The sequence below is a fragment of the Pinus tabuliformis genome, chromosome 5_1 (assembly GCF_031772625.1).
Source record: "Pinus tabuliformis cultivar Carrire ecotype Pingquan chromosome 5_1, CPIR1, whole genome shotgun sequence".
In the NCBI taxonomy this organism is placed as follows: Eukaryota; Viridiplantae; Streptophyta; class Pinopsida; order Pinales; family Pinaceae; genus Pinus; species Pinus tabuliformis.
Window position 1 is genome coordinate 232,086,263 of NC_142305.1, and position 27,740 is coordinate 232,114,002.

At 38.0% G+C, this 27,740-nt stretch overlaps 1 protein-coding gene across 1 annotated transcript in view; it reads right to left on the minus strand.

Annotated features, from left to right (window-relative positions):
• Positions 1-27,740, minus strand: part of LOC149164255 (Rubisco methyltransferase family protein) — a 120,777-nt gene that overhangs the window by 39,988 nt on the left and 53,049 nt on the right. The window contains exons 2-3 of the mRNA XM_089432004.1: positions 3,794-3,960; positions 3,305-3,604 (exon numbers count right to left, since the gene is read on the minus strand). Of these exons, the coding sequence (XP_089288130.1) occupies positions 3,305-3,604; positions 3,794-3,960 (467 nt within the window). The remainder of the gene's footprint in view (positions 1-3,304; positions 3,605-3,793; positions 3,961-27,740) is intronic.

Below are 27,740 nucleotides of genomic sequence, written 5' to 3' on the forward strand. Positions count from 1 at the left end.
AGACAAAGGTTTCTACTAGTGCATCCCGTTCTTGTGCAATGGGTGCTACAATGTCTTAGATGTACAACGTTCTACATCGAGATGACACAGATGATGTAATTGGCAAATTTCTTTTTGCCAATGGAATTCCCTTCCATGTTGTTCATTCTTCTTATTACAAGGAAATGGTCCAAGCAGTTGCAAGAATAGGGCCTTCATTTGTACCACCCGGAGAACAAAAGCAACGAACAACAATTTTAAATAGACAAGTGTCTAAAATTAATGTGCAAAAAAAGAGAATGAGACAAACATGGTTGAGGTTTAGTTGCTCTATTGTTATGGATGGATGGACTGACATCCGAAAACGCCCACTAATCAACATCATAGTGACATCTTCAGAAGGTCCATTCTTTCTTAAAGTTGTTGACTGTTCTGGAAAGCGCAAGGATGCATCTTTCCAATTTGAACTTCTTCGAGAAGCTATAGAGGATGTTGGGCCTGATAGCGTGGTGCAGGTTGTGACAGATGCAGCAGCAGTTTGTCGATCAATTGGGTTATTGATTCAAAGCAGGGATCAACATATTTTTCAGACTCCTTGTTGTGTGCATGCACTGAAGGGCATTGGCAAGATTCAATGGATATCAGACTTGGTGACAACTGCAAGAGATGTGCAGATGTTTATCTACAACCACCACACCTCCTTGGCCATGTACAAGGCTCACACGAGGAAGGAATTCCTCAAGCCTAATGATACTAGATATGCTAGCTATTTTCTCTTATTGGAGAGGATGCTAGAGGTACAAGCACCTTTACAATCCTTGGTTGTGAGTTCAGAGTGGGGAAGGTGGTCAGAATCAAAGACAAACACAGGGAAGAAGGTCAGGCTTCAGGTGTTGGACAATGATTGGTGAGTAGATTGTTCTTATTTGGTGTCATTCTTGGGCCCTAATTCAGATGCTCCTAGTCTTGAAGAAATCTATGAGACCTTTGATAGCATGTTGGGTCGTGTGAAGGCAATAATTCAGCAGAGGGAGCCCTCATTAGAGTTCTATACATCCCAGATTCGACCCATCATTCAGCGTAGGTGGGATCGCATGAACACACCTTTGCACATGGCAGCATATACATTAAACCCAAAATGGTATGTTGAAAGACCTGGGAGGGTGCCTCCTATTGATGATCCTGAGCTAAAGAATGGCTTCCTAGATGCAATTGCAAAGATCTACAATGACGAGGAGGGGGCAAGATTTTGAAGACAGTTTATTCAGTTTGCATCTCTTAGTGGCCCCTTCAACACACGTGGTGCTCAGGCAGATCGCATAGATCTAGCCCAAGATGACCCGATTGGTTGGTGGAGGATGCATGGGGATGGTGCTCCAGAGCTCAAACATCTAGCTATGCGTTTGTTGTCTCAGATTGCTAGTTCCTCTGCAGCAGAGAGGAATTGGTCCACATATAGCTTCATCCACTCTATCAAGAGGAACAAGCTTACCTCTAAAAGAGCAGAAAAGTTAGTTGTTGTGCACAGTGCCCTACGTCTTGAGCATAGGAAGACACCTGAGTATTTGAACAGACCAACAACACGATGTGATGTTGATCTAGAGGATGATGCACAGGTAGACATGGAGGAGAGACTTGATGAGAGACAAATGGGGTTGGTTGGTGTGCCACTTAGCATGTTTGAGAAAGTTAGTGATTCAGATTTAGATGGTGATATGGTTGATCCTGATTTATTCATGTAACAACTGGATGCAAAGACTAGCGAGGCATTACCTTGAGGCTTGAGCAAAATTATGCTCGTTTATCTTTTGATATGTTGATGTTCTTATGTTATTCTGACTCTATAAAATTTTGACTCTTGATGTATCAAACTTGACTTTTATAATTCTATAAAATTTTGACTCTTGATGTATTAGACTTGACTTTTATAATTTTATGTCAATATTCATATTCAATGTTCATGGTAGGAAGTGGAACATAAATATGGTTTAATAAATTAATCATAATGTATGATGTATGATTATAAATTATAATTTTAAATTTATATGATAATGATATTCATATCAATGATCTGCTTTGCAACTTTTAAGTTTTCGTTTCAAACTTGTTTCAATTATATGATTCATCGATTTATAAATAATATTTTATATTTATAAGCTTTTAAGACCCTGACGTCCCCCCACGTTTCCTAAAAATTGGTGGGGAGCTTTCGCATAGGCCGCTCCCGCATATCCTCGCTCCCTTGCCTCCTCGTCCCGGAACCTTGGTGGAACATTGCTACAAACCCAAAGAATGGAGATCGATAATCGAGAGAGATGGAAAGTGATAATTACAGATTACCTTGGACACATTATATTAATCAGTGCCTCCCCAGTAGTGCCCTTCCTAAACCCTAAGGCCTCAGAGGAGGTCCCATTAGATTAGAATCAAAGACTAAACACCCAAGTGAAGTGTGGAAACAAAGATCCAATCAAGATCGGTCAATCATCCACCTTGCCCCATGATCCAAATTATTATGCCCATAACATTAAACTAAGCACATGATTGCTAGAATGGTTAGAGTAATGTCGAGAGATGACCCACCTTCCTTCAAGAAAAATGCCAAATGGGAGAGAGATCTGACTGGAGCAATAGGTGGAGAACTTTGGCATAATGTTGTGTGCTGACCATCAAAGGGCTGCTGGCTAGCTGTCAAATGAGGAGAAAATTTCTCCTATGGGTTACTCACTTTGGTGGGTAATAGGGCCCACCCATTTTCACAAGCATGGATTGCAACACAAACAAGAGCAAAAGCGCAAGCATGTCATTGTATAGAGTTGAATGCAAATGGACGTGATAATGCAACCCTACTTTTACCAACCTAGCAAGCCACCATTGACTTGTGTTGTATTTTATATTTATGTATTATCTACGAAAATAGACCATGCTGCAATTCATAGCATTGTGCAAATTTGTATTTTATCTTACTGTAAACAATGGCCTTAATCATGTTCTACCAATTTGTATTATCCACATGGGACCTCACATATAATCTGTCATTCCTTCCATATAAAAGAAACTTGCATCACATACCTAGTCATCATTCCACTCAGGATCATATGTATGTACACTCTGCCGATAATAAAATCAAAATGTTTATTGACAAGAAATATTATAATTTTGCAATCATTCATTTAATTTTTTATTGGAAAAGCTAATCTGTTAGCAGATGATTGGCACAAAAATCCAACTATGAGGTAGTGTGCTAAAGAACAATATTGTCAAAGCATAACATATATTTACCATGAAAAAAGCAAAATTTGAGAAATGAAAATCATAAACATACCTTGACAAAACCCTTATCACAGCCACCATCAGTCTCCTGAATAATTCGAGCATTAGGATGGAAATTATGGTTACACATATCCACGAGAGGCAGAAGCATTGGAGTTCCACCACGTTTACCTTCAGACATAATATCACCATGCAAACGAAATGCCCTGCTAGAGACTGCTGACATGGCCCAACCTAAGGCAGCTGCATCAACATGCTGGCCACCAAAAGGATGCTGTTCTGGTGCCAACCCTTCAACTACTGAATTAACAAGTCCTTCAAAGTTAAAAAGATATTTGCATCTCTTTTTTACCTGTAACAGCATATGTTTTACCAGTTTAACTAAAAGATGTAATCATATGGACAATCCAAAAATTGTTATTTTCTTTCTTAGACATTGAGTAATCATGTTGAGATGCTTAAACATAACATTAATGATGACAAAACAAAGTACAGGTGAAATAAACATCTAAAAGATATAAGAGAACTCATAAAATCATACCTGGTGAATCAGTGGGATGTACTGCAAGCTTTGTACTTCCTCTTCAGAAAAGAAAATAGGTAGATTGAAAGTCTTTGGCAAGTTACTGATGTATGGCCACCAGAAGGAATCTACTTTTGCTCTCTCTCCAAGCAGCTTCAGGGCTAGCTTCAATGTCCACAGCTCTTCTGCCACATTCTCCACCCTTCATCCATTTTACTCTCATTTTGCAAATTGCAGTCTAATGTAACTTACAACAGAAATAACACAAGAATAAGCACCGTAATCTACAAGGCTACCGTTCCTATCAAGTAACAGGAAAGAAAACAGTAAACAAGCTTATTTGCCAATCCTTTTAATGAAATTTGATAAAAGCAAGTCTGCCAAAAGACCTTATATCTGACAGTCTGTCAAAAATAAAGAGAACAATTCCTGTAAGACTTTAAAAACAGATCATAACTGACCAGAATGATACTGGACGTTTAAAGTTTAAACTCAACCAAGGCACCCTTTAAGATATCTAATTTCCATTGAACCATATCAACTCTCCTAAGAGGAATAACAATAAACATTTTGGACATGTTGATTTCTCTCACAGCTCTCTAGGATTTACATAAAACAGTCACAAAATATCTGGTCTTCTTTTTTAGTCTTGTTTGTCTGCGAGATCATTTCACATGATGGAAGATGTTTCAACTGACATTTGTTGATTTTGTAGCCTCGGGAGGTCTTCTACATTGGCTTGGTGTCTTAGCATATAAAATATATTTGATTGCCTCTTTAGGTCCTTGCTTGGTGGACTAAGTGATTTTATGATTTCTTTCCTAAGGTTAACTTAGAAAAAGTATAATAATCAATTTAATTAATTATTGTGGTTAGCCCCAAGGGTTAGTTCAATTGGTCGGGGTCCCGTCGATAAAACACCTTGCCATTGAGAGGTCACGGGTTCAATTCTCTTATATGCCCCCAGAGTTAGGCTCTGATTAGTTTTGCCAGCAGGATGTGATCCCTTCCGGTTGATCTGCCCAGACTTTCCTCTGAAAAAATCAATTAATTAAAAATAATAATAATTATTGTGGACTATTATAGGCCAAAGTTCTAAGCATAAATAATTAAATTATTTAAGTGACTTAGATATAATCTCAAATGTTGATCTCCAATGAGGCTTAGGATTTAATCCTAGCCATTGACCACTTAGGAGATGAGGGCTAAGTAGCAGGAAACGCTGGGCAGGGGTCCGTTTCCGTACGGAAACGAAACGGAAACGGGTTTCCCCGTACCGTACGGCGTGGAAACGAGTTTCCGTCCGTACGGGCGCGTTTCCCGAGATGGAAACGCGCCCGTACGGACGGAAACTCGTTTCCACGCCGTACGGGCCCCGTTTCCTGTAAAAAAACACTTGTTTTTTAAAAAAAAAAATTCCTAATTAGTTTAGGGTTTAGCTTAGGGTTTCTAATCACTTCTAGAAAGCGTTTCTAAAGTTATAAAAGAGTTGTGCCTCTCATTCTCTCATCACACTATTCAGCAAGGAGTTTCTCTTGGAGATTGGCAGTTGTTTCAGTAGCTGGTGTTTTGAGCATTGAGCAAAGTAGATTTCAGCAGCGGGAGAAAGAGATTTCAGCAGCAAGAGAAGGAGATTTCAGCAAGAGATTTCTGTAGCAGCAGATTTGGCTCAGCTACAGCCATATTTATCTTCTCTTTTCTGGCATTTCCGGGTAGTTTCAACCACAGAAAATTAATTTGGGTAAGCCACATTCATTTTGTTAGTTTTTTCTTACTATTTCTTCAAATTTTCTAGGGTTTATGCAGCTAAATTGCTGAAAAACGTTTTTTATTTATAGATTTGTTTTTTAAATTTATTTTTGCAGCAGATTTGGCTCAGCTACAGCCATATTTCTCCTCTTTTCTGGCATTTTAGGGTAGATTCAGCCACAGATAATTCATTTGGGTAAGCCACATTTATTTCTTAGTTTTTTCCTTACTATTTCTTTAATTTTTCTAGGGTTTATACAGCCAAAAATATGAAAAACGTTTTTATAAATTTATTATTTACAGATTTGTTTTTTTAATTTATTTTTGCAGCAATGGCTTCCAGCCAAAGTGCAGCTGCAACTTCAAACCCTAGGGCCAACCCAAGGGCTGAATATTATCCTCTTTGGAGGCATGTGGTGAAGCTTCAAAAATGTGGAGGTGGTGGCTCATGGGAATGGCGATGCACTCTTTGCAATATTACGTACAAGGGCTCCTACCCAAGAGTGAAGGCGCATCTGTTGCATGGAGGAGGACAGGGGATTGTGGGTTGCACAAAAACAGCAGATCCGTTGGTAAGGAGGGCATATCAAAGAGAGCAAGATGAGGCGGATGGTACTAAGAGGAGGCATGATGAGCATACTCAGGCTACATCTAACGTTGAGCCAAGGATTGTAGTTGAAGCAAGAAAGAGGAGAGGAGGTCTGGGTCACAGTCAAGAACATGAACAAGCAGCACCCAAACATACCAGAGGCTCAGGGGCATCCCAATCAGTTCAGGATAGCAGAATTGCTAGATTGGTGAATGTGCAAGCAAGAGAAGAAGCTGATTCCAGAGTTGCCAGGTGCATTTATGCATGTGGTATCCCATTCAATGTTGTTCGCTCTCCTTACTGGCAAGATATGTTGAGGGCAGTTAACAAAGCTCCTCAAGGGTACAAGGGGCCCAACTATGAGAAAGTCAGAACCCAGCTTCTCAAAAATGAGAAGGAACTTGTGGAGGACGTTTTAGCTCCAATTCGTTCTTCCTGGAGTAGCTCTGGGGTTACCATAGTCTCAGATGGTTGGACAGATATGAGGCGCAGACCATTGATAAATATCATTGCCACTTCCCCCAAAGGAGCAATGTTTATCAAGGCAGAAGACTGCTCAGGAGAGGTGAAAGATGCACAGTTCATTGCTGATATTATTATAAAAGCTATTGAACAAATAGGGGCTAACAGGGTGGTGCAAGTTATCACGGATAATGCACCAGTTTGCAAAGCTGCAGGTTTGATTATTGAGGGGAGGTATGACAACATATTTTGGACACCATGCATTGTCCATAATCTGAATCTGATCTTAGAGGAGATCGACAACAAAGTTTCCTGGATAAAGGAAGTCACAGGGGATGCAAGGGAGATTATCAAATTCATCACCAACCACCACCAGTCTCAGGCCATATTTCGAGAGTACTCCAAATTGGAGTTGTTAAAAGTTGCTGAGACAAGATATGCCTCAAACTTCGTGATGTTGCGCCGCCTTGTTGAGGTTAAGCATGCATTAGTTTCTATGGTGGTGAGTCAACTGTGGATTGAGTGGAGACAAGCAGATTCAGAGCGGGGATCTATGGTGCGTAGATTGTGCCTTGATGAGGATTGGTGGAGCAAGGTAGATTTCTTGCTAAAGTTCACAACCCCTGCATTTGAGCTTCTCCGGAGTGCTGACACTGACCAACCTTTCTTGGGAGAGGTATATGATGGCATGGATTCCATGGTTGAGAAAACTATGGAAATCATTTCGCAGGAGTCTCCACAACTTCTGTTTGTTGATGATCATTTTGCTGGTTTGATCAAGAAAATCATTGTTGACCGGTGGAACAATTTCAATACACCATTGCACACTTTAGCACATGCTTTGAACCCCAAATTTTATGATGAGGAGCTTATTGCTAAAAGCAATGGGAAGAGGAAGGCACCCCATAAGGATAGAGAGGTGGCTACTGGGGTGAAAAAAGCACTAATGAGAATGTTTCCTTCTCACCTACATAGGGAGGTAAAGGAGGAATTTGCCAGTTTTGCTGCAGGAATAGATGATTATGCAGATATATCAGCTTTGGAGGAGAGAAGCACCATGAATCCAGTTAGGTGGTGGATTTGTCATGGAGCAAATGGTGTACATTTGCAAAGCCTTGCCATTCGTATTCTTTCACAAGTGGCAAGCTCTTCATCAGCAGAAAGGAATTGGAGCACTTATGGTTTTATTCATTCTGTGAAGCGCAATAGGTTGGGCTCACAGAAAGCAGAGGATCTTGTTTATGTGCACTCCAACCTTCGCCTTGCATCTCGTAGGGGTCCAGAATACAACAGTGGTCCTTCTAAAGAATGGGATGTGGATGCAGAAAATCCTGATTTGGATCTCTCTCTTGCTGCCCTGAATATTGAGGAGGATTCTGGAAGTGGAATTGGTGCATCATCTTCTTCAGCACCACCATCCACTGTTGAGCATTCTGCTGCTTCTATTTTTGATGAGGATTGTTATGATGAGGATTAGTCTTTTGTGACTTGTCTCTATAGTTCTTGCAGCCTTATAGTCTTTATTGTACTTGCAGCCTCATATACTAATATAAATAAACGCTGATTTTGGATTTTCCAGTTCCTATATTTTTATTTTCATTATGTGATGACTCATGAGTAAATGTGATCATTGTGATGTAAATTTAATCTTAATGTTAAAATGTTTAAGTAAATGTATCATTAATGCTTTATGATTGCAGTCTTGCACATATATATATTAATAATTTTTAAATGTTTTTAATATATATATATATATTATATATATATTCGCGTTTCCCCGTTTCCAAAATTCGGGGAGGTCGCGTTTCGTTTCGCTTCCGCGTTTCGTGTCGCTTCCCCGTTTCCCCGTTTCGTGCAACTTAGGATGAGGGTTAGGGATTTTGTCTTAACGAAATTATAAAAGAAGCCTAAAGGAGAGGTGAAGATACATTATGTTGAGGAAGCGATTTTCTCAAGAGCAAGAGACTTGATTTGACTAAGAAGAATAAGGAGAGATTGCTGAGAGGATTTCAGGAAGAAATTCAAGGAAGCCGAGTTGGAAAAAGGAGACGCCAAGTACAGCAACCAAGAGGTCGATTTTGGAGTGGGCCTACTTATCCAGACAGGCCGAGTTGCACAGATGCATGGGCCATGAGAGGCCGTGAGCAGGGTGAGGAGGTCGAGTCGCTCCAGAAGAAGCCGAGAATTTCTTGGGGCCGATTTCCAGCTGACAGGTTGAATTTCAGGAGGCTGATTTCCTTGGGGGCCGAGTTACAAGTTCTCATACAGCTGAAAATTTCTGTGTATTTTCTCTGTGGGTCTAACCCAGAATTTTCCAGAGTTTAATAAAGTGAAGGAAGATTGTTATTGGGCGACTTTTTTGCTGTTATATGCCTGAGTTCTCATGATATTTTCCACTAAAATTTTATTTTCTGAGTTAATATACCAGTGTATTTTTTTAACCAACAATTTCAAAATTTATTTGTGATAAATATTTTCTAGGTTTTTAATACAATTGTTGATGTAAAATAAATCACATCTGGTATAAAGGAATTAACATGGTATCTGAGCACTAAAAACTTTGAACTTTGAAGAAGGAAGACCAGTGGCATAAGGGTTTTTTAAAACAATTTTAATTTGACGGTTTTGTGGCTAAAGTCGATCTAGCAATATGGCATCACCAAGTCTAAGGTATGAAGACAATTTGGAGCGGGTTGTAAACTTCAGTCCATGGAAGGAGTGGATCACCATGGTTTTAATGGCAAACGATTTGTGGGAATTTGCAAACCAAGAGATTCCATTTCCTTCAGAGGCTGCCCAGGCAGTTGATGTTAGATGATCCAAAAATACAATTTTATCATAGGTTATAAAATTAGAATAAAATAATTATTAATTTAAGATATTAAATTAATAATTATTATTCTAGAATGTTTAATTATTTAATGGAGACTTTTAGAATTAGCATCTAGATATGACTCTCCAAATGTGTCGTATCTTAGGCTCTATTTTAGGAGATTAGTTAGCTAGTTGGTTTGAATAGCATTTATTGTAAATGGACACTTGTTATTTAATAAGTGATCCATAATTAGAGGTAGTTAGGACATGGAGCTTATAAATAGCTCATTGCAAGAGTGTTTGTGTTGTTCTGGTGTAAACTCTTGCAAAATCAATTATGTAATTGTTTTTTTCTGATTAATAAAATTACGTGTCTGAGGACACTTCTGCCATTATTGTGGTATCAGAGCTCCAGTAATGCTGCAGTGGATGTGAAGAAGAGATTCCAGCTCTCGTGGAAAACTCAACTCCGTTGAAGTGATTAGCAAAAGCTTGGTATGAAATTTGCAATTTTTTTTATTGATTTTAGATCTGCAAATTCTAAAATCATTTTTTTAAAGGAGCAAATGCAAATATGTGTGACTTCTTCAAATTGGTTCAGTGAATAAAAACATAAAAAAAGGACAGCGCTGTATATTTTAATTGTTTTTAAAATCTTTTCAAAACATTCAATCGATTCTGCAAATCGATTCTGCATTTTTTATGAGAATGGTTGACATCGATTTATGCTCAAATACCCTGCGTTGAGCATTCTGGCATCATCAACATCAACGGCATCGGTTGCTAGAGGTCTGGGTTCTGTTCCTGGCTCCAGTCGGATTGGCGCTGTAATCTGTACCATAAAACCAGTGTGCTTTCGATGAGACCGTTTCATTGTCAGTCTTGGGCGTTGTAGTCAGAGCGAGAGTTTTGCTGACTTTGTAATAAAGGTATGAGTAAGTGGGAGTCTACGTTATTGGAATCTAATTAAGGATGGATTCAATTAGTGGGCCAAACCTTGATCACTGCTTAATTTTGATTGATTAACGAACTTCACCGGCACGCCTGGGGTTACACGCCCTCACTATGGTAGTGATATTGATGAGAGAGAATTGGCAATAGAATAACAAGGAGGTAGACTTTGGTATGTGCGGATGAACATATCCACCGCTATAATCAGTCAAAGCGCAGAGCCGTTCTCGATATCGTGGTATTGCCATTCAATCCAGCGTGTGAAGTGTTTCTCTGTCAAAATAACTGTGTGTTGAAATCATATCCAGTGTGGACGTCTTTATTTCTCTGTGATGCTGCTTCGGTTTCATGTCCATTTTAATAATGTGAAATCACAGTGTCCAATGTTAGATTTATTGTTGAATCTAACCTGAAATTGAAACAGAAGTCGTTGCAGGAGGAACGTTTCTTGTTCTGGAAGACCGAGACTAGTAATCATTGAAGAATGTGCAGGCTGAGAAATAAATATCGTAGAAGACCTGCGTGTAGAGGTTTGTGAGAAAAAATGTGATATGCTTAAAAACAAAAAATTCTGCATGTAGTATAGGTGAACGAGCTGCAGAATCATTCCATCATTCCACTATAATTTCATTCTGTGTGCGTGGATGAAAATGTCGTGCAAAATTTACCATCGTACACATAAATATTCGCAGCATTTACGGTTTCAAATACTGAAATAGGAATTTCTTGGTCAGCAACATTTTTGGACAAGCAGAAGATGGAAATCAAAACTCCAGATCGAACGTATGGAGGTTCTAGTGAATCCTGCCAGTGTGAGCCAGCCTGCTAGCAACAAGCCAGCATGAGCCAACCTGCCAGCGACACGCCAGAGTGCCAGCAATAAGAAATTTTTTTTATTTTGTAATGTTAATGAAGTGATAAGTGGAGTTTTATTTGTAATTTGTAAATTGGAGAGATAAGGTGTGTTGGGTAATTTGTTTTTTAAGAAGTTCTTTGGGATCATCACATTGTAACTCAAAGTAATTTTACTTTGAGGGGGGGTAATTTCTTTTTTTACCATATTGTGCAAAAGCACCATTGTAAAAAGTCAAATTTTGAAAGTTGCCTTGTAAAAATTTGAGAAATTGACTAGAGCCAAGTGCAAAGCTCAATCAATTGTCTCATGTTTTGACGACTATTCGAGGGTCAAGGCCAAGCCCCGATAGATCATGTTTTTTTGCGTGGTGTGTTGTGTTGACTATCTTGTCATTTCCGTTCTGATTCTTGGTGCGACGCTTCAACGCTACAATGTCTAAGTTGATTAATTTGTTTTATGATTCCGACAAACTTGAAGGCACCAAATCTTATAAAACATGGCATCGTCTCATCGAAAGCACACTCATTTACAATGAATTATGGCAGGGAATATGTGATGGAGATGTTAAGCCGAATAAACCCACAGATGCAACTACACTAGCAAAATGGGAAATCAAGAATGCTAAAGCCTTAGCTCTTATTAAATCGTCTGTGAATGATGAAATGTATGTCCATATAGAAAATGCTACAGATGCATGGTCTGCCTTGAAAACTTTTAAAGACCTCTTTGATACTCGGCCTGAATCAAAGAAAGTTGATCTACAATTAAAATTGTTGCAACAAAAATTAACTGAAGGCGGAGATGTTCTTGAATATATATCAAGACTTAAGAATATTAGGCAAGAAATTATTAATGTTGGTTTTCCCGCAATTGATGATAGCTTTATGGTCACAATTGTAATTGCTGGACTCCCTTCTTCCTATACGCATTTTTTGGAGACTCTACAAGTAACTGGGAAATTAGAGAAACTAAAGTTTGATGAACTCTGTGAAATGTTAACTCAACATGATAAAACTTTTGGGAAGAAGAAGAAAGTTGGTGAAGATGTTTTTCTCACAGAGGCCAGCACTAGTAAGTCATCAGCAGATAGTTCTCGAGGAAGAGGCAGATGGAATCAGAAGCCAAAGCAGAGGAAACAATTTTAACAGAGGAGGAAGAAATAATTTTCAAGGTAGAGGAAACAACCAAGGAAGAGGCAATTTTCAAGGACAAGGATATAATAATCAAGGTAGAGGACAATCTCAAAATAGAAGTCAAAGCAGAGGCAGAGGACAATCTTCAGGAAGAGGAAGAGAATTAAGTCAAATTGTGTGTCGAAGATGTAACAAAGTTGGCCATTATGCTGAAGATTGTCGAACTTCACTCAATAAAATTCCCAAGTTTCAGCAGCATTCAGCGCAATTTGCCAATGATCAAGATGAAGATAACTCAAAATATGTTTTTACGTCCTCACCAGCATGACAACTTTCATCCCATCTTAGAAGTGACTATGAAGATGCCTGGATCTTGGATTCCGGGGCAACCCAGCACATGACTTGTCGACGTGATTTTTTCTGGAATTTTCAAGATTGCCAACTTAATTCCATTTTTCTTGCTGATGATACAAAACATACTCCTTATGGAAAAGGAGCAGTTAAAGTTTTTCTCCCTGGCATTGGAGAAAAAATGATTTCCAATGTATGGTATGTACACAGTTTTACGAAAAATTTGCTCTCTTTAGTCACGATTCGACAAGCAGGACATCAGGTGATTATGGAAGATGGTTTAGTCAAGATTAATTCAGTCAAACAGAACTTGAAAACAGTCATGACAGGTTATGAAGATGGAAAACTGTTACGGATGAAAGGGACAGTTATTCCAAGGCATTCTGATTTTGCAGGGGCAGTGACTACAGGTATTTCACCTATAAGACTATGGCATGTAAGATATCGACATTTGAATTTTGAGAGTCTTTCTCAATTGCAGAAACAAGGAATGGTTAAAGGACTTCCCACTTTCAAAAGGGAAAATGCAAAATGTGAAGCTTGCATTTATGGCAAACAAAATCGAGAAAGTTTTCCAACAAGTTCATGGCGTGCAAACAGGCGGCAACAACTAGTTCACAGTGATGTTTGTGGACCACTACAAACTTCCTTTGGTGGATGCAAATATTTCTTACTATTCATTGATGATTTCAGCAGAATGACTTGGGTTTACTTTTTGAAGAACAAGTCAGAAGCATTTGATAAGTTTAAAAAATTTCGCCAACTTGTTGAAAATGAAGTCAAAGAAAAGATAGGTACACTCAGGACGGATAATGGGGGAGAATTCACTTCAAATGAATTCAAAACTTATTGCAGTGAAAATGGCATAAGACGACATCTTACAAATGTTTACACTCCACAGCAAAATGGAGTAGTCGAAAGAATGAATCGCACCTTGTTAGGAATGGCGAGATCCATGTTAACTTTCAAGAGGTTAAGTCCAACATATTGGGCAGAAGCAATACATACAGCTGTCTACTTAAGAAACAGATCTCCAACTGCTTCTTTAGACGGAATCACACCTTATGAAGCTTGGTTTGGTTTCAAACCTCGAGTTAAACATCTTAGAGTTTTTGGGTCAGTGTGTTATGCCTTAGTTCCGAAAGAAAAACGAACTAAGCTTGACTCAAGAAGTTTAAAATGCACAATGATTGGCTATTCTGATGAGAAGAAAGGGTATCGTCTTTTGACCAATGGGAAATTTATTGTAAGCAGGGATGTCATTTTTGATGAAACTGAAAGTAAGAGTGCTGAAGAAATTGAAAATCTTCTTCACAAGTTAGAAACTAAGGGAAGTAAAAGAAATGGAAAAATGCAAAGTCAACCAACTTCACCAAATTGGTATGAACTTGATTTTCCTTCCTTTGAAGATGAGTCATCCAGTCCATCTACATCAACAACATCATATGGGTCTTCTAGCAGTTCATCCGCATCTCCAAGCAGCAGCAGTTCTTCTGACAGTGATTCTCCACATTCTTCACCTGAACGACGAACATCAGTTTATATTAATCCACTTTACAATGATGGGGATTTTACAGAAGCGCAAACAAGTGAGCACCAACTTCCGAAATGGGCAGTTCAACTTTTGAAAGATGTAAAGCCTGATGAGGAGAATAAAACAGGCACCAGAAGGGCACATAGAAGTGAAGGCAATTTTGCCTTAATAGCAAATGATTTTACTGAACCTTCCACATACAAAGAAGCAGTAAAACATAAAGAATGGCAACAAGCTATGGTTGAAGAATATCAGGCAGTAATTGATAACAACACTTGGAAACTTGTTGATTGTCCAGCAAATGTTAAACCCATAGGATGCAAATGGGTTTACAGAATTAAGTATAATCAAAAGGGAGAACTTGAAAAGTATAAAGCACGACTTGTCGCAAAAGGTTTTGCGCAGCAGGAAGGCATTGATTATGAGGAAACTTTTGCTCCTACAGCTAAATGGAACACCATCCGATTAACACTTGCATTGGCCGCTCAAAAAGGATGGAAAGTTCATCAAATGGATGTGAAAAGTGCTTTTCTCAACGGGGATTTACAGGAGGAAGTGTATATGACCCAACCACCAGGTTTTGAAGTTGAAGGACAAGAACATAAAGTCTGCAAATTGATCAAGGCTTTATATGGATTAAAACAAGCTCCCCGCGCTTGGTACGCAAAGATGGATGACTACCTTAAGAAAGTTGGTTTTCAACGAAGTGAATCTGATGATACTTTGTATGTGCGACAACAGGGAAAATATCTGGTCATTCTTGTTATGTATGTAGATGATTTGATCATTACTGGAAACCATGATGATCATATTGCACAGGTGAAAAAGGAGTTACATGCAGGTTTTAAGATGACAGATTTGGGATTACTTCACTACTATCTTGGAGTTGAAGTCTTCCAACGTCCACATCATATTTTCATTTCTCAGAGTAAGTATGCAGCAGAGATTCTTCAGCGATTTGGCATGCAAGATTGCAAGCCCATTCTCACCCCCATGGAGCAAAACTTGAAACTTTCAAAATTTGAAGGGGGGGGAAAGGTGGACAGTACAACTTACAGACAGTTGATTGGCAGCTTGATTTATTTGACAAAGACTCGTCCTGATCTATCTTATGCAGTCAGTATTCTTTCACGTTTTATGCAGGAACCACAAGACAGCCACTGGAATGCAGCCAAAAGAGTTCTTCGCTATATCCAAGGAACAAAAGATTTTGGTCTTCTTTACACAAAGACTAAAAATTTTGTACTTGGTGGATATTCTGATGCCGACTTTGCCGGGAGTATTGATGATCGAGCATCAACATCAGGTTATTTAATGAACCTGGGGTCAGCAGTAGTATCTTGGAGTTGTAAGAAACAAGCTACAGTGGCCACTTCTTCAGCAGAAGCAGAATACATTTCAACATGGGAAGCAGCATGTGAAATTGTTTGGTTGCGCAGAATTTTGCAGGACTTGGGCATTTCTCAGGCAGAAGCATTCAGCCAGTCAGCCATCAAACTTGCCAAGAACCCAGTTTTTCATTCAAAGACAAAGCATGTGGACACCAAGTATCATCATATCAGATCTCTCATTGCCAAAGATGTCCTCAAGCCAGTTTATTGTCCTTCCGAAGATCAGATCTCCGACATTTTCACGAAACCGCTTGGCATAATAAAATTTACTAAGTTCAGGGATGAACTTGGTATCTATTGTAATGTATCTTTGGATCATAGGGGGGAATGTTAGATGATCCAAAAATACAATTTTATCATAGGTTATAAAATTAGAATAAAATAATTATTAATTTAAGATATTAAATTAATAATTATTATTCTAGAATGTTTAATTATTTAATGGAGACTTTTAGAATTAGCATATTGTTGTAACTAGATATGACTCTCCAAATGTGTCGTATCTTAGGCTCTATTTTAGGAGATTAGTTAGCTAGTTGGTTTGAATAGCATTTATTGTAAATGGACACTTGTTATTTAATAAGTGATCCATAATTAGAGGTAGTTAGGACATGGAGCTTATAAATAGCTCATTGCAAGAGTGTTTGTGTTGTTCGGGTGTAAACTCTTGCAAAATCAATTATGTAATTGTTTTTTTCTGATTAATAAAATTACGTGTCTGAGGACACTTCTGCCATTAGTTGAACATAAGATAAAAGATATAAAATCCATAAGAATCATTTTGGATAGTGTGAAGGATCACATAGTCCCTCACATAACAAAGAAGGATTCAGCCTATAAAGTGTGGACATCCTTGACAAAGTTGTACCAAAGTGATAACCAGAACAAAAAGACAGTGCTAAGGGAGAAGTTAAATAGCATTAAGATGAATAGATCTGAAACTGTGGCCTCATACTTCACAAGGATTTAGCATGTTCGTGATGAAATTTCATCTATTGGGGAAGAGGTGGATGCGATGGAGCTTGTCAAAGTAGGCGCTGAAAGGGTGTACCAAGAAGTGGACTACATTTGCGACATATATTCTAGCTAGAGATAAGCTTCTTGATTGAGCCAGATTGTGGGACGATTTCACCCAAATAAGATTTGGGAGGAATCCATTACCAGTGAACAACGCAAAGGTGGAGATGAGGATAACCTTGCTCTTGTTGAGAAAGCAAAGAATGGTAGGGTAAAGCCAAGCAGAACCAGAGTGGAGCACCTTCACAATGGAAGAAAGACATGAGCAAAATCAAGTGCTTTGCATGTCATAAGTTCGGTCATTATGCCGAACAATGTCCAAACAAGAAGAAAGGCAACGGGAAGACAGCAACAGCTACATCTACTGTTTTACACAGATGGATGAGTTGGCGGAAAAAAAAAAAAAAAAAAAATCGAAAAGTAACTTGCTCTAGCATCCTGTCTTTCTGGTACCATCAAAAGAGCAGTGTGGTTTGTGGACAGTGGAGCATCTTGTCACATGATGGGATCTCGTGATATCTTCAACAATATGGCCAAGGAGCACAATGATCTACAAGTGGAGCTTGGTGACAACACCCAGTCTACAGTGAAGGGCAATGGCAACATGTAGTTCCAGACTTCCACTTAGACACGGGTAGTCTTACGGAGGTGAAGGAGGTAATGTATGTACCTGGGTTGAAAACGAATTTACTCTCAGTTTCGGCCATGGAGCACAAAGCACTTGAGGTCAGTTTCACAGGAGATGAGGTAGCTGTCGGTGAAGCAAATTCTTCTTTGTAAGTAATCTTTCTAAACCAGTGCCTTAAGTCACTACATGAGTGCTTGACACCAATGCTCAATCACAGCCTTTCTCAAATATCTAACATGAAAGGATTTCCAAAGAAAACAATGGAAGTGAGAGGACTAAAGAATTATTGATCACCACCGATGATTTTTTTGCTTATTACCAAATGAGAATGGAAGTGTACAAAGAAAACCACCTATAATATCTCAAAACCAAAAATAGAAACCCAAAAAGCACACTAAATCAATGCAAAAGATGTCAAGAATTGAGCAAGCACAAGAAAGACAAAATATGGCAGGAAAGGATGCTTTAGACATACTCTATTCATTGTATTGATCTCATGATATGAATTTATAGTTCATCAATTTGGCCATTCTAGATCTATATCTCACTATCAACTCATCAATGGATCATGACAACACCTCATCAAAGATAAGGTTTACAACTCATGACAATTGTGGTCATGGACATTGTGATTGTCTAGAAACTCACAATCTAAGAAAAGAGGGTGTCTTGCCTTAAGTGGTCCAATCCTCACCCAAACACTAAAAAGCCAACACAAGAAAACCCAAATGCAGGGAGTTTGTCTCAAAAAATCAACCAAAATCTCCAACTTGCACCAACAAGCCAAAACTCATATAATAACCTGCAATAATTAGTCACAAGTACCACTGGGATTAGATACGATCCCTCATCGACTGAAATAGCACAAACTCAGAATAGACTCGTAAGCATGTTCACATTACTTGTTGGTTAAGCAACCTATAAATATCAAGTATATATATATATATATATATATATATATATATACTTTCGTTATTAGAATGGCACAAAAGCAACCACAAAAGAGATCCAAAGCTTGCATAATCCCATCTTCATGAAAGCATGCCACCCATGGATTGATGCACATGCTCTCCCAATTGATGGTAAATTGGACTCTCGGATGAACTCATAAACATAAACCTACTACTTCTCAAGACTCAAACTGGAGCTACCATCAATAAACCTCAAGTGGAGCGCACTTCGTTTGGCTCAAAATAGACAAGATAAAATCCAAAAAAAACACATTGAATAAGTTTCTGAAAAATCATCCAGGAAAAGAACTTGCCCATAAAACACATCTAGAGTAATGCAACTTGAAAAAGAACATGCCCAACAATAGACTAGGTTGCACCTCTCCTACCAAAAATAGCTACAAGCCCAAAAAATAATAAAGTGCTTGGATCGTTTTGAAAACTAAAAGCCATCTCCACTACTAGAAACCATCTATTTTTAGAAGCAGCAAATATTGTAATTTTGCAGTTTTCCAAAATTACTTGAAATTTTCAAATTTCTTGGTTTTCTCTCCATCACCCCATGAACCCATTCATGTATAAGATGTTCTACAAATAGAAATCCTCATTTTTCACCTTCTTCAATTATGAGCAAAAGTCACACATTCTCCCCTCCATAAAAGGTATCCAAAAGCTTAGTTTTTTTCCAATAATAGTAACTTTCTAAAAATACAACTTCATAAATTGAAGAATACCCTTTTAGACACCCCCCAAATGGGTACTTAAAACCAATGTTACATGGTTCAGGTTCGTGTTCAGGTTCGGCAATGATTAGATTCGGTTTGAGTTCGAATTTTTTGATGAGGTTCGGATGAGGTTCACCATTAGGTTCGTGTGTGTGTGTATATATATATATAGGATAAAATAGTAAGAAATCAACATGAGTAAACATCAAAAATTCTATCACGGACATGGCAATTGCAATTATAAATTACAAGCTTAAGTTGTGATATGAAGTTATGAGTTTTGATCTATTGGTCAATGGCTATGAAGTTCGATCAGGTTCGCCAAACCTCAAAAATTTTATAAGGTTTGCCAAAATTCGAACCTCAAGGTTAAAGTTCGACGAACCTAGTGACATAGCTTAAAACTGCAATTAGATCTAAAACTGGGCAATTTCTCAACATGGAAACTTTCTCAAAAGAGCAAATCCCAAGATCGAAAGGTGCCTAAATCTAAAGCCCTCATTCTCAAAATCGAAAGGTGCCTAAATAGCTACAAGTCCAAATAATAATAAAGTGCTTGGATCCTTTTGAAAACTAAAGTCATCTCCACTACTAGAAACCATCTAGTTTTAGAAGCAGCAAATATCGTAATTTTGCAGTTTTCCAAAATTACTTGAAATTTTCAAATTTCTGGGTTTCCTCTCCATCACCACATGAACCCATTCATGTATAAGATGTTCTACAAATAGGAATCCTCATTTTTCACCTTCTTCAATCATGAACAAAAGTCACACACATTCTCTTCTCCATAAAGCGTATCCAAACGCTTAGTTTTTTTGAAGAATAACTTTCTAAAAATAGAACTTCAAAAATTGAAGAAGAATACCCTTTTACACACCCCTCAAATGGGTACTTAAAACCACTATTAGATGCTAAAAAATGGGCAATTTCTGAACATGAAAACTTTCTCAAAAGAGAAAATCTCAAAATCGAAAGGTGCCTAAATCTAAGGCCCTCATTCTCCCATGCATATTCAAAGTGTTGCACATAACATGCAAGCATCAAAAATTTACTAAAAACATAACTCAAGTTCTAAATGTCATATCCCCCATGTCACTTTATAAATATCTAAAAGTAGAGACCTAATCATGAACATTGGAACCAAAAGATGTACTCACGAGCATGCTAGATTTAGCAATCACATTTTCCCATTCAAATTCAAAGTTAACAATGACTCCATTTGGGGAAAGTATCCCCTAATGTATAAGAATCTCTAAACCTTGGATGTTGATGAAAGACCTAAACATACATTTTAGGAACAAGTTACTCAAAACAACTTTACTCAATATAACCTTAAAGTGGATTTGACCTAACTTGACTCCCACTCAACTCAACACACAACATCAAGACTCTAACACCCAATTGCACAAATTGACCACATCATGACAAGACCAACCTTATCCAAAATGAAACTTTAACAATAGTAGCCTATCCAATTGACAATCTAAATGCATGGACCAATGCTATGAGATTTTGATATAGACAATGAGTCTACCAGCCACATCCCCATATGATCATAACGAGCTTTCAACTCATGTATCTTATCAACCGCTAAATATGATCTCGTCGACCCTGTTTCACATCCCCATTTGACCTTGTCTATGAAATTTGTTACTTGATGAGTTTCTCATTCATCATCTCAGTGCTACAAACTACCTCGAAACACCCTTCACATTGGCTTTGCCCACAATTAGTCAATTAGGGTAAGTCAACCCCACAAGAACTAAACCATTAAATATACAAGTCACATGGATTTCAAGTTGGCTCATCTTAAGTCGAACTTTCAGGGGTTCCTATGATTGCGGCTTTTAAAGGCTTCAAACAAACAAAAGAACCAACCCATTAAAGATATATGTCGCACAGAGTTTTCAAGGGTTTACTTGATCACAAATTTCAAGGGTTTCAAAGCTTAAGCGCTTTCTAATAGCTTAAGGATCGATTCCATAAAAATACAAATTGACTTGTGAATTTGTTGCTCACACCATGGCTTAAATAAACATGAACTTAGCCAATACAATCCCCCTCTCTTCCCCGTTCACACATTCACCATACTCGCCTTATTTCCTTTCCTTCAACCCATCACTTTCCCCAATAACAATCACCCTTTGCTATAAATCCCCCCACTACCACTCATCCTTGAAACTTTACCAAAAAGCACAAGAAATGCCAATTACAACTCAAGTTGCGAGGGTCTCGAGGGTATAAGAAACAAGAACAACAATGGGAGACCCCAACCTAGTTGAACTACAAATGATGGAAAATCCTCAAAAAGAACTACAAAATGGACTACAGTGATTAGTGAAAAGATTAGAACAACTAGAACTCATAAAATATAAATAATGAGTTGAAGTTTTTACACCCTCGAAGTAAACACCCTTTCCAATAGGGATTTCAAGATTGAATTGGAAAACTTTGTCCCTGTCACCCACCAAAAATTGGGTAACCCATAGGAGAAAACTTTTCTCCTCCAGTAGCATCATATGATTAGCACATGACAAGATACCAAGATCCTCGACTTCTTGCTCCAATTAGATTTCTCTCTCCCATTTGGCATTTCTTGAACGAAGGTGGGTTGTCCATCGACAAGTACTTTAACCATTTTGCAATCATGTGCTTTCACTTAATGTTATGGGCACACTAATATGGATCAAGGGGTAAATTAGATGATCGACTGGTCTTGACTATATTCGTGTTCCACCACTTCACCTAGGAGGTTAGCCCTTGCCTCTAATCGAGTGGGACCTCCTCCAGGGCCTTGGGTTTTAGGAAGGGCACTACGTGGAGGCTTTGATTGAAGTAACGTGTCCAATATATTCCATGCTTACCACTTTCCCATTATTTCATCTCCATTCTTCGGGTTGGTGGTCATTGGTCATGGGGATTGGCACCCTTTCATCCTCATCCTTCAATCTAGGCCAAAAAACTTTGCCTTGGAGGTTAATGTAGCTAAAAGAAAGGTAAAATCATAAGAAAGCTACACTGAAAGAAAAGGATAAAATGCAAAAGATAGTTAGGACATTTGATTAGCACATGGGCAAAATCCTAACATGAGTTCTACCCCCCACATTAGCCATCAACCAATTCCTCAAGCACTTGATTTCATCTATAGAAGGAACTCTTCTATTGTCCCAACCTTGATGAGCAATAAATTAACTCATCTTCAAGGGGTATTAAATGCAAAATCTCCAAAAGCAAGGCAAAATCCTAACATGAGCTCTACCCCCCGCATTAGCCATCAACCAATTGCTCCAGCACTTGATGCTTCATCTATAGGAGGAACTATTCTATTGTCCCAACCTTGATGAGCGATAAATTAACTCATCTTCAAGGGGTATTAAATGCAAAATCTCAAAAGCAAGCTCGGGCTCTTGAACTATGCACCAAAATCAACGAAGATCATAAAGAAGCAAAAGGTGCTCTAGATGGGTGGAAAAAGCAAGCCAAGGAGAGGGGTAACTCATGCCTCCATGGTTGCTCCCTCCTTCCATCTATACATTCAGGATGTTTGACCCCCATGAGTTGGTCACTTGGCTATGGCAACGTGCCCTAAAGTCTATCCCACTCTGCAACCACCATGCTCACACACACCTATGAATTGATGTGCTGACTTGGAAAATGTCACTTCCCCTTGGGGGTTGGAAACACCTAATAGGATTATCCATCTGACCATTCCTAACATAAGGAGGTAAATTATTTATGGGACTTCATCTAATTAGACATTTGAAGGTGAGCTTTGTGTGAAGTAATATTGTGCCCCCAACATTGGGTATTGTCTACTATGATGCATTTATGGTTATCATCCCTAATAATTGGTGATTACACTTGATTTTGAGTAGGTTTTTGTCAGGTGGTGTTGTCACAACGACAAAGGCCTTTGGAGACATGATTATCCTCCTTCTCAGCAGCATTCCAAGGGTCGTTTGACACATTCCAAAGAGAAAATATGACCTTGTTGATGCAACGTTACCCACCCAAAGTGGAGTATTGGGCTACTTGGCGATTCCACATGGTACTTGCCACTCCGAGGTATCCCTAGATGTTGAAACACGGAGCCCATGAATTTTGGTGTTGGATTTATAGATGATGTGCCCAATGGACCCAAGACCAATGTTGCGATAATCGCGATCGGGATTAAATCTGCGAGGGTCCGGAAAAAAGAAAAAATCGTAAAAATCGTTGACACTATTTGAAGGCCATTACTTGTTCCAGTGCCAAGATGATGATGGTTATCCTAGAGATGACATGGAAAGGCTTGCACATCACTATTTGGCCGCAATGCTTGAGTAGACTATTGCCACCTCACCCCTCCTACCCTTTAGAGGGTGATATTGGGCATTTTGGTGATGACATCTTGACATGGAGGCACTTTGGAGGCATGTCCATGGTCTTAGAGCTACCTTTGGAGTATGGAGCACTAATTGGCCCATTTGGCACGCACTTATGGCATCTAGAGCTCATTTGGAGGATGACATCATAGTGGAGGAGGCATTTTCTGCCACACATGGGGGCATTTTGGCATCATTCATTATACTCTTGAGCTATGAGGTTGGTTTGTAACCTCTCCCTTGTGAAATACTCAAAGTAAACGTGTAATTAGGGCTTTTTACTTGTATTATTGTAGAAATGAAGAAGCCAGCTAAGTCTCATATAATTAGAGACTCCCCCTAATTTCATTTTCATCGTCAAACATTATTCACTCTTTTCTTCTAAGAGCGTGAATTAGTCCTTTTTTGCTATATTGGGCAAGATGTGATTTTCTATGGTGTGAATTTCTTGAGGAGATGATTTTTGCATGGAGATGCTTTTCTATGATTGAAAGAAGTGCTTCTTTGGAAAATTTTGTAAGTTTAATGCTTTATCTTTGATATTTTGCATATTCTGTGTGTGAATTAGAGTTTCTATTTATGCCATGATGAAATGTTGAAATCTTGCTCCATTATTGCATGCGAAATTGTTCTCTTGGAATCCTATGAGGAAATTTTGATCATGCATTCCTTAAATTTAATTTCTCCCCTCATAAGAAAAATGGTTAGGGTTTGAAAGTGTATGCCCTAGTCATCCCCCCTTACTCATTAAAAGTCTCATCCATGAAATTTAGCACTAAACTACATTAAACCCTTGTAGGATAAGGCACTAATCTTTGTTGTGTTCATCATCCATAAATTTTGATGAATTTCTTCCTTTTTCCCTTGTTCCTAGACATCTAAGATTAGTCGCTAGGGCTTTTAAGGTTAGTCGCTAGGGCTTTTAAGGCAATTTTCTATATAAAAGAAGTCAATTTGTGTTGGTTGATTGTGGCTCATAATTTAGGAATTGCATCTATAAAACAGTATAAATGCCAAAATCTAGAATAGTGTATGGTATATCTATTGATTTCTGAAAACCAGTCCCTAAGTAAATAGATTAGATCTAGATTTACACTACAAAATTCTTTAACCAAATACGGCAGCAGAAAAACATAAAAAAAGCAAGGAAAAAAAAAGCAAATCTCATGCATGCACAATTTTTATGCTTCTCAACATCAGTTCATTCAAATAACTTTCGAACTTACAAGAGCTCCCATACTAGGAAAATGGCTCTAAGAAAAAAAAAAATAGAAACAAAACCTAGCAAACATGAATTTCCAACACTCAAAAATCTGCCCCGGACCGCCTCTATTCTGAAACACACAGTCTATGCGGCCTACAAATTAACAGCTGCCCTCTCCTTCGATGCTACTACAATTCTTCTCCTTACACGGAAAATCAAAAGGTCCTCCTTTTGATTTTTTGTCTCTTTTTCAAAATCCTTCTTGAAAAAATGATTGATTATCCTCTCTTTCACTTGGCTTCCTTTTATAAGTTTGAGTTCTTTCTTTGCGACCTTGGTCTTCTTGACTTGTGCAAGTAATTTTTCAATGTGGTCTTTGAGGCAAGATATTTCTTCGTGCTTGTCCATTACTTCCTTGTTATGCATATCCTCAAGATTTTCATATTTATGTTGTGATGTCTCGTTTTTTTACTGAAGTTCTGCAAGTTCTTCCTTTAATCTTTTAATTTGTAATTGTGCATTACCTTGATATTTTTCCAAAGTAAACAATTTCTGACATGCTGGACAGACATTGTAAATTTTTAAAGAATAAAAAATACTCAAATTTTGTTTTACAAAACTGACATCTGGTTCAAAATGTAAAATTATATGTTTTACTCATCTTTCGTTCTTTCTTGACTTCTTTGGAGTATATTTCCTTGAGATTTATAAATTTATTTATTTTTCCAACTCTATTACCTGTATTTTATAATATAGCTACTATTATAATATGCCTTTTTTTAAATTACTTTTCTCTTTTTTTGTTCAATAATTCTTTTACTCTCCTTTTATTTTTTATTTTTTTATAATATAGTAATTTTCAATATCAATGTTTTTCCCTTGTATTATATATATAACACTTTTTTTTAAATATCCTTTTCCCTTTGTATTTTAAAATATCCCTTGCCCTTTGTAAATTATAAAATATCTTCCTCAAATGTAACGAATTTGACCAACCCACCTTACATAAGGGTGCGACCTTTGGAATGGATGATGACCAACCGATCTTGCATACGTGTGTGATTTAACTTGTCTTATGTTAGGCCTACACTGTCTCACAATATGAAGGTTTTGATTCGTCCTTGATTATTTTTTTCCTCTGACAATGGTGGCAAACAGGAAAAACAAATGTGTTTAAGGCAGCATTTTTGCTTCCCTCAACCTACTTCCACAATGAGTTTTTTTTGTTGGCTTTCGTAGTTTTGCAGTAGAATATTGGGAATTTGCAGCAAATTCGGGAACAGGTCTGTTAGCGGTGGTGTGGTGCAAAATTGGGCATGTGTTTGTCAACGGCAGTGGGGCACAGATTCAAGCATGGCAGAGCCAAGATGGGTGCGTCACGCTGGCGGGTGGCAGTGTTGTGCATGGACAGCGGCCATCGAGGTTGGGTTGCTCCTTTTTCTACGGCTGTGAAAGGTCGATGTTGTGTTGACCAAGTTTTTTATTCAATTTTTTTTTCTCTTTTTTTTTTGGAAATTTTTGAATTATATTGTGTGTGTGTGTGTGTGTGTGTGTGTGTGTGTGTGTGTGTGTGTGTGTGTGTGTTTTCTAAAACTTATATATGCACTTGACATTTTTTAAGATATATATATATTGACCGTTTTTTATAATTTGTTTTATAACTTCTCTTCTCCTTTTTTTTTCTTAATGGCCAAAGGCCTAAAGAATAAAACCTGCAAAATGGAGAAGCTCCAAATTGTGTAGCGAAACGCTTCAATTGCGATGACAACAGGTTGATGGCCAAAGGTCAGATCACACTGGCTTTGTGCAGCAGTTAAGTGACCAGAGGATCAAACATCTCTGATACCAATGTTATGAACAAAGTTCATAAATGCAATAGAATACTCAGAAGATCTCATATATGTAAATATTTGTGATAGGACAATAATATTTATATAGAAATGTATAGAAGATATGAGATGGTGATATTGTCACAAATGAGGGCCCGCTTATATAACTAGGCAAGTGCCCTTTCACGAACGCTCATGTCCTTAGAGACATGCCTCTTCACTAATTAATTATTATTTAACTAATTATTATTTGATTATTATTTAGTTATATTATTTTTATATATTTTATTCATAACACTTGTGTTAAGATCAATGGTCCAAAATTCAACTTAACTCACTAAAACCCAAACTTAGGCACTTTATTAAATTAAACTCACTTTATAAAAAGACATTCACTTTATTAATTAATTAATTAAGTGAACTCCCAAGTCTAAGAGTCATTTAATGACGATTCCCACAACTTGGATACTTTGGTTTTGTGGAAATACCTATCAGAGATACAATCATCAACACTATCCCTCCTATTTAGAGCTAACGTCGTACTTGTTTGTTGTTTATGCGTACATTTCAACCATAAAAATCAACTTTCTAGCCCTAATACTAGTGTTTATTGTAAGGCCTTTGCCCCTCTTTGTTGATTATCATTAGAAGCCCTTTTCCTTGGGCTGCTATATGACATCGTGCACCTTATTATTGCATATCAATCAAACCCTAACATATAGCAACCTTATCTTTGGTCTAGGCATAGAGTATTTGAACCTTGGTATAGAATATCGAGGCCTTTCTAGGCTTTGCCGAACCTCTAGGCCATATTATAGACCTCTTATACATCACCCTCAAGCCATAACATGAGAATATCCTTCAGGTGACCTAGGGAAGCCTCCCTTGTGGCCAAATACCACTAAAAAGTAGGAGAAAGGTTGTTGAGGTGACAGTGGCAACCCTTTCTCTTGTTTCAACAAGGTTTGGCCTCACACAGTAGGACTTTGCACTGGGACTACTAGATTTTGCGGCAACATTTTTAGCGTCATTGTCAAGGAGTTGAGTCCACCTGTCCGTGATCCAAAGTCTAAGCTTCATTTCTCTTGATTGAGCTTATCCCAAAGACAAGTATAAATATGCTCATCTGGCGATGACTCCATTGGAAGAACAAAGGCCTAGTTCTGCATTGAACTTCAAAGTTTCCATGATTGGAGGGTGAAGTAAGCATTTATCAAGGCATCTTGAATTCACCCTGGTGACTCCACATTTGCAAATTATGTGGGATAAGAAATGGCTAATTGGGAACTGCATAAGAAATACCCTTCGTTGGATATCCAGGATGTTCTAAGATATCCAAAGCATTTTTACCAAGATTGCTATGAAAATTGTCCTAAATTTAATGGATTGCTTCTTCAACTATTGATAATGTGGTAAAA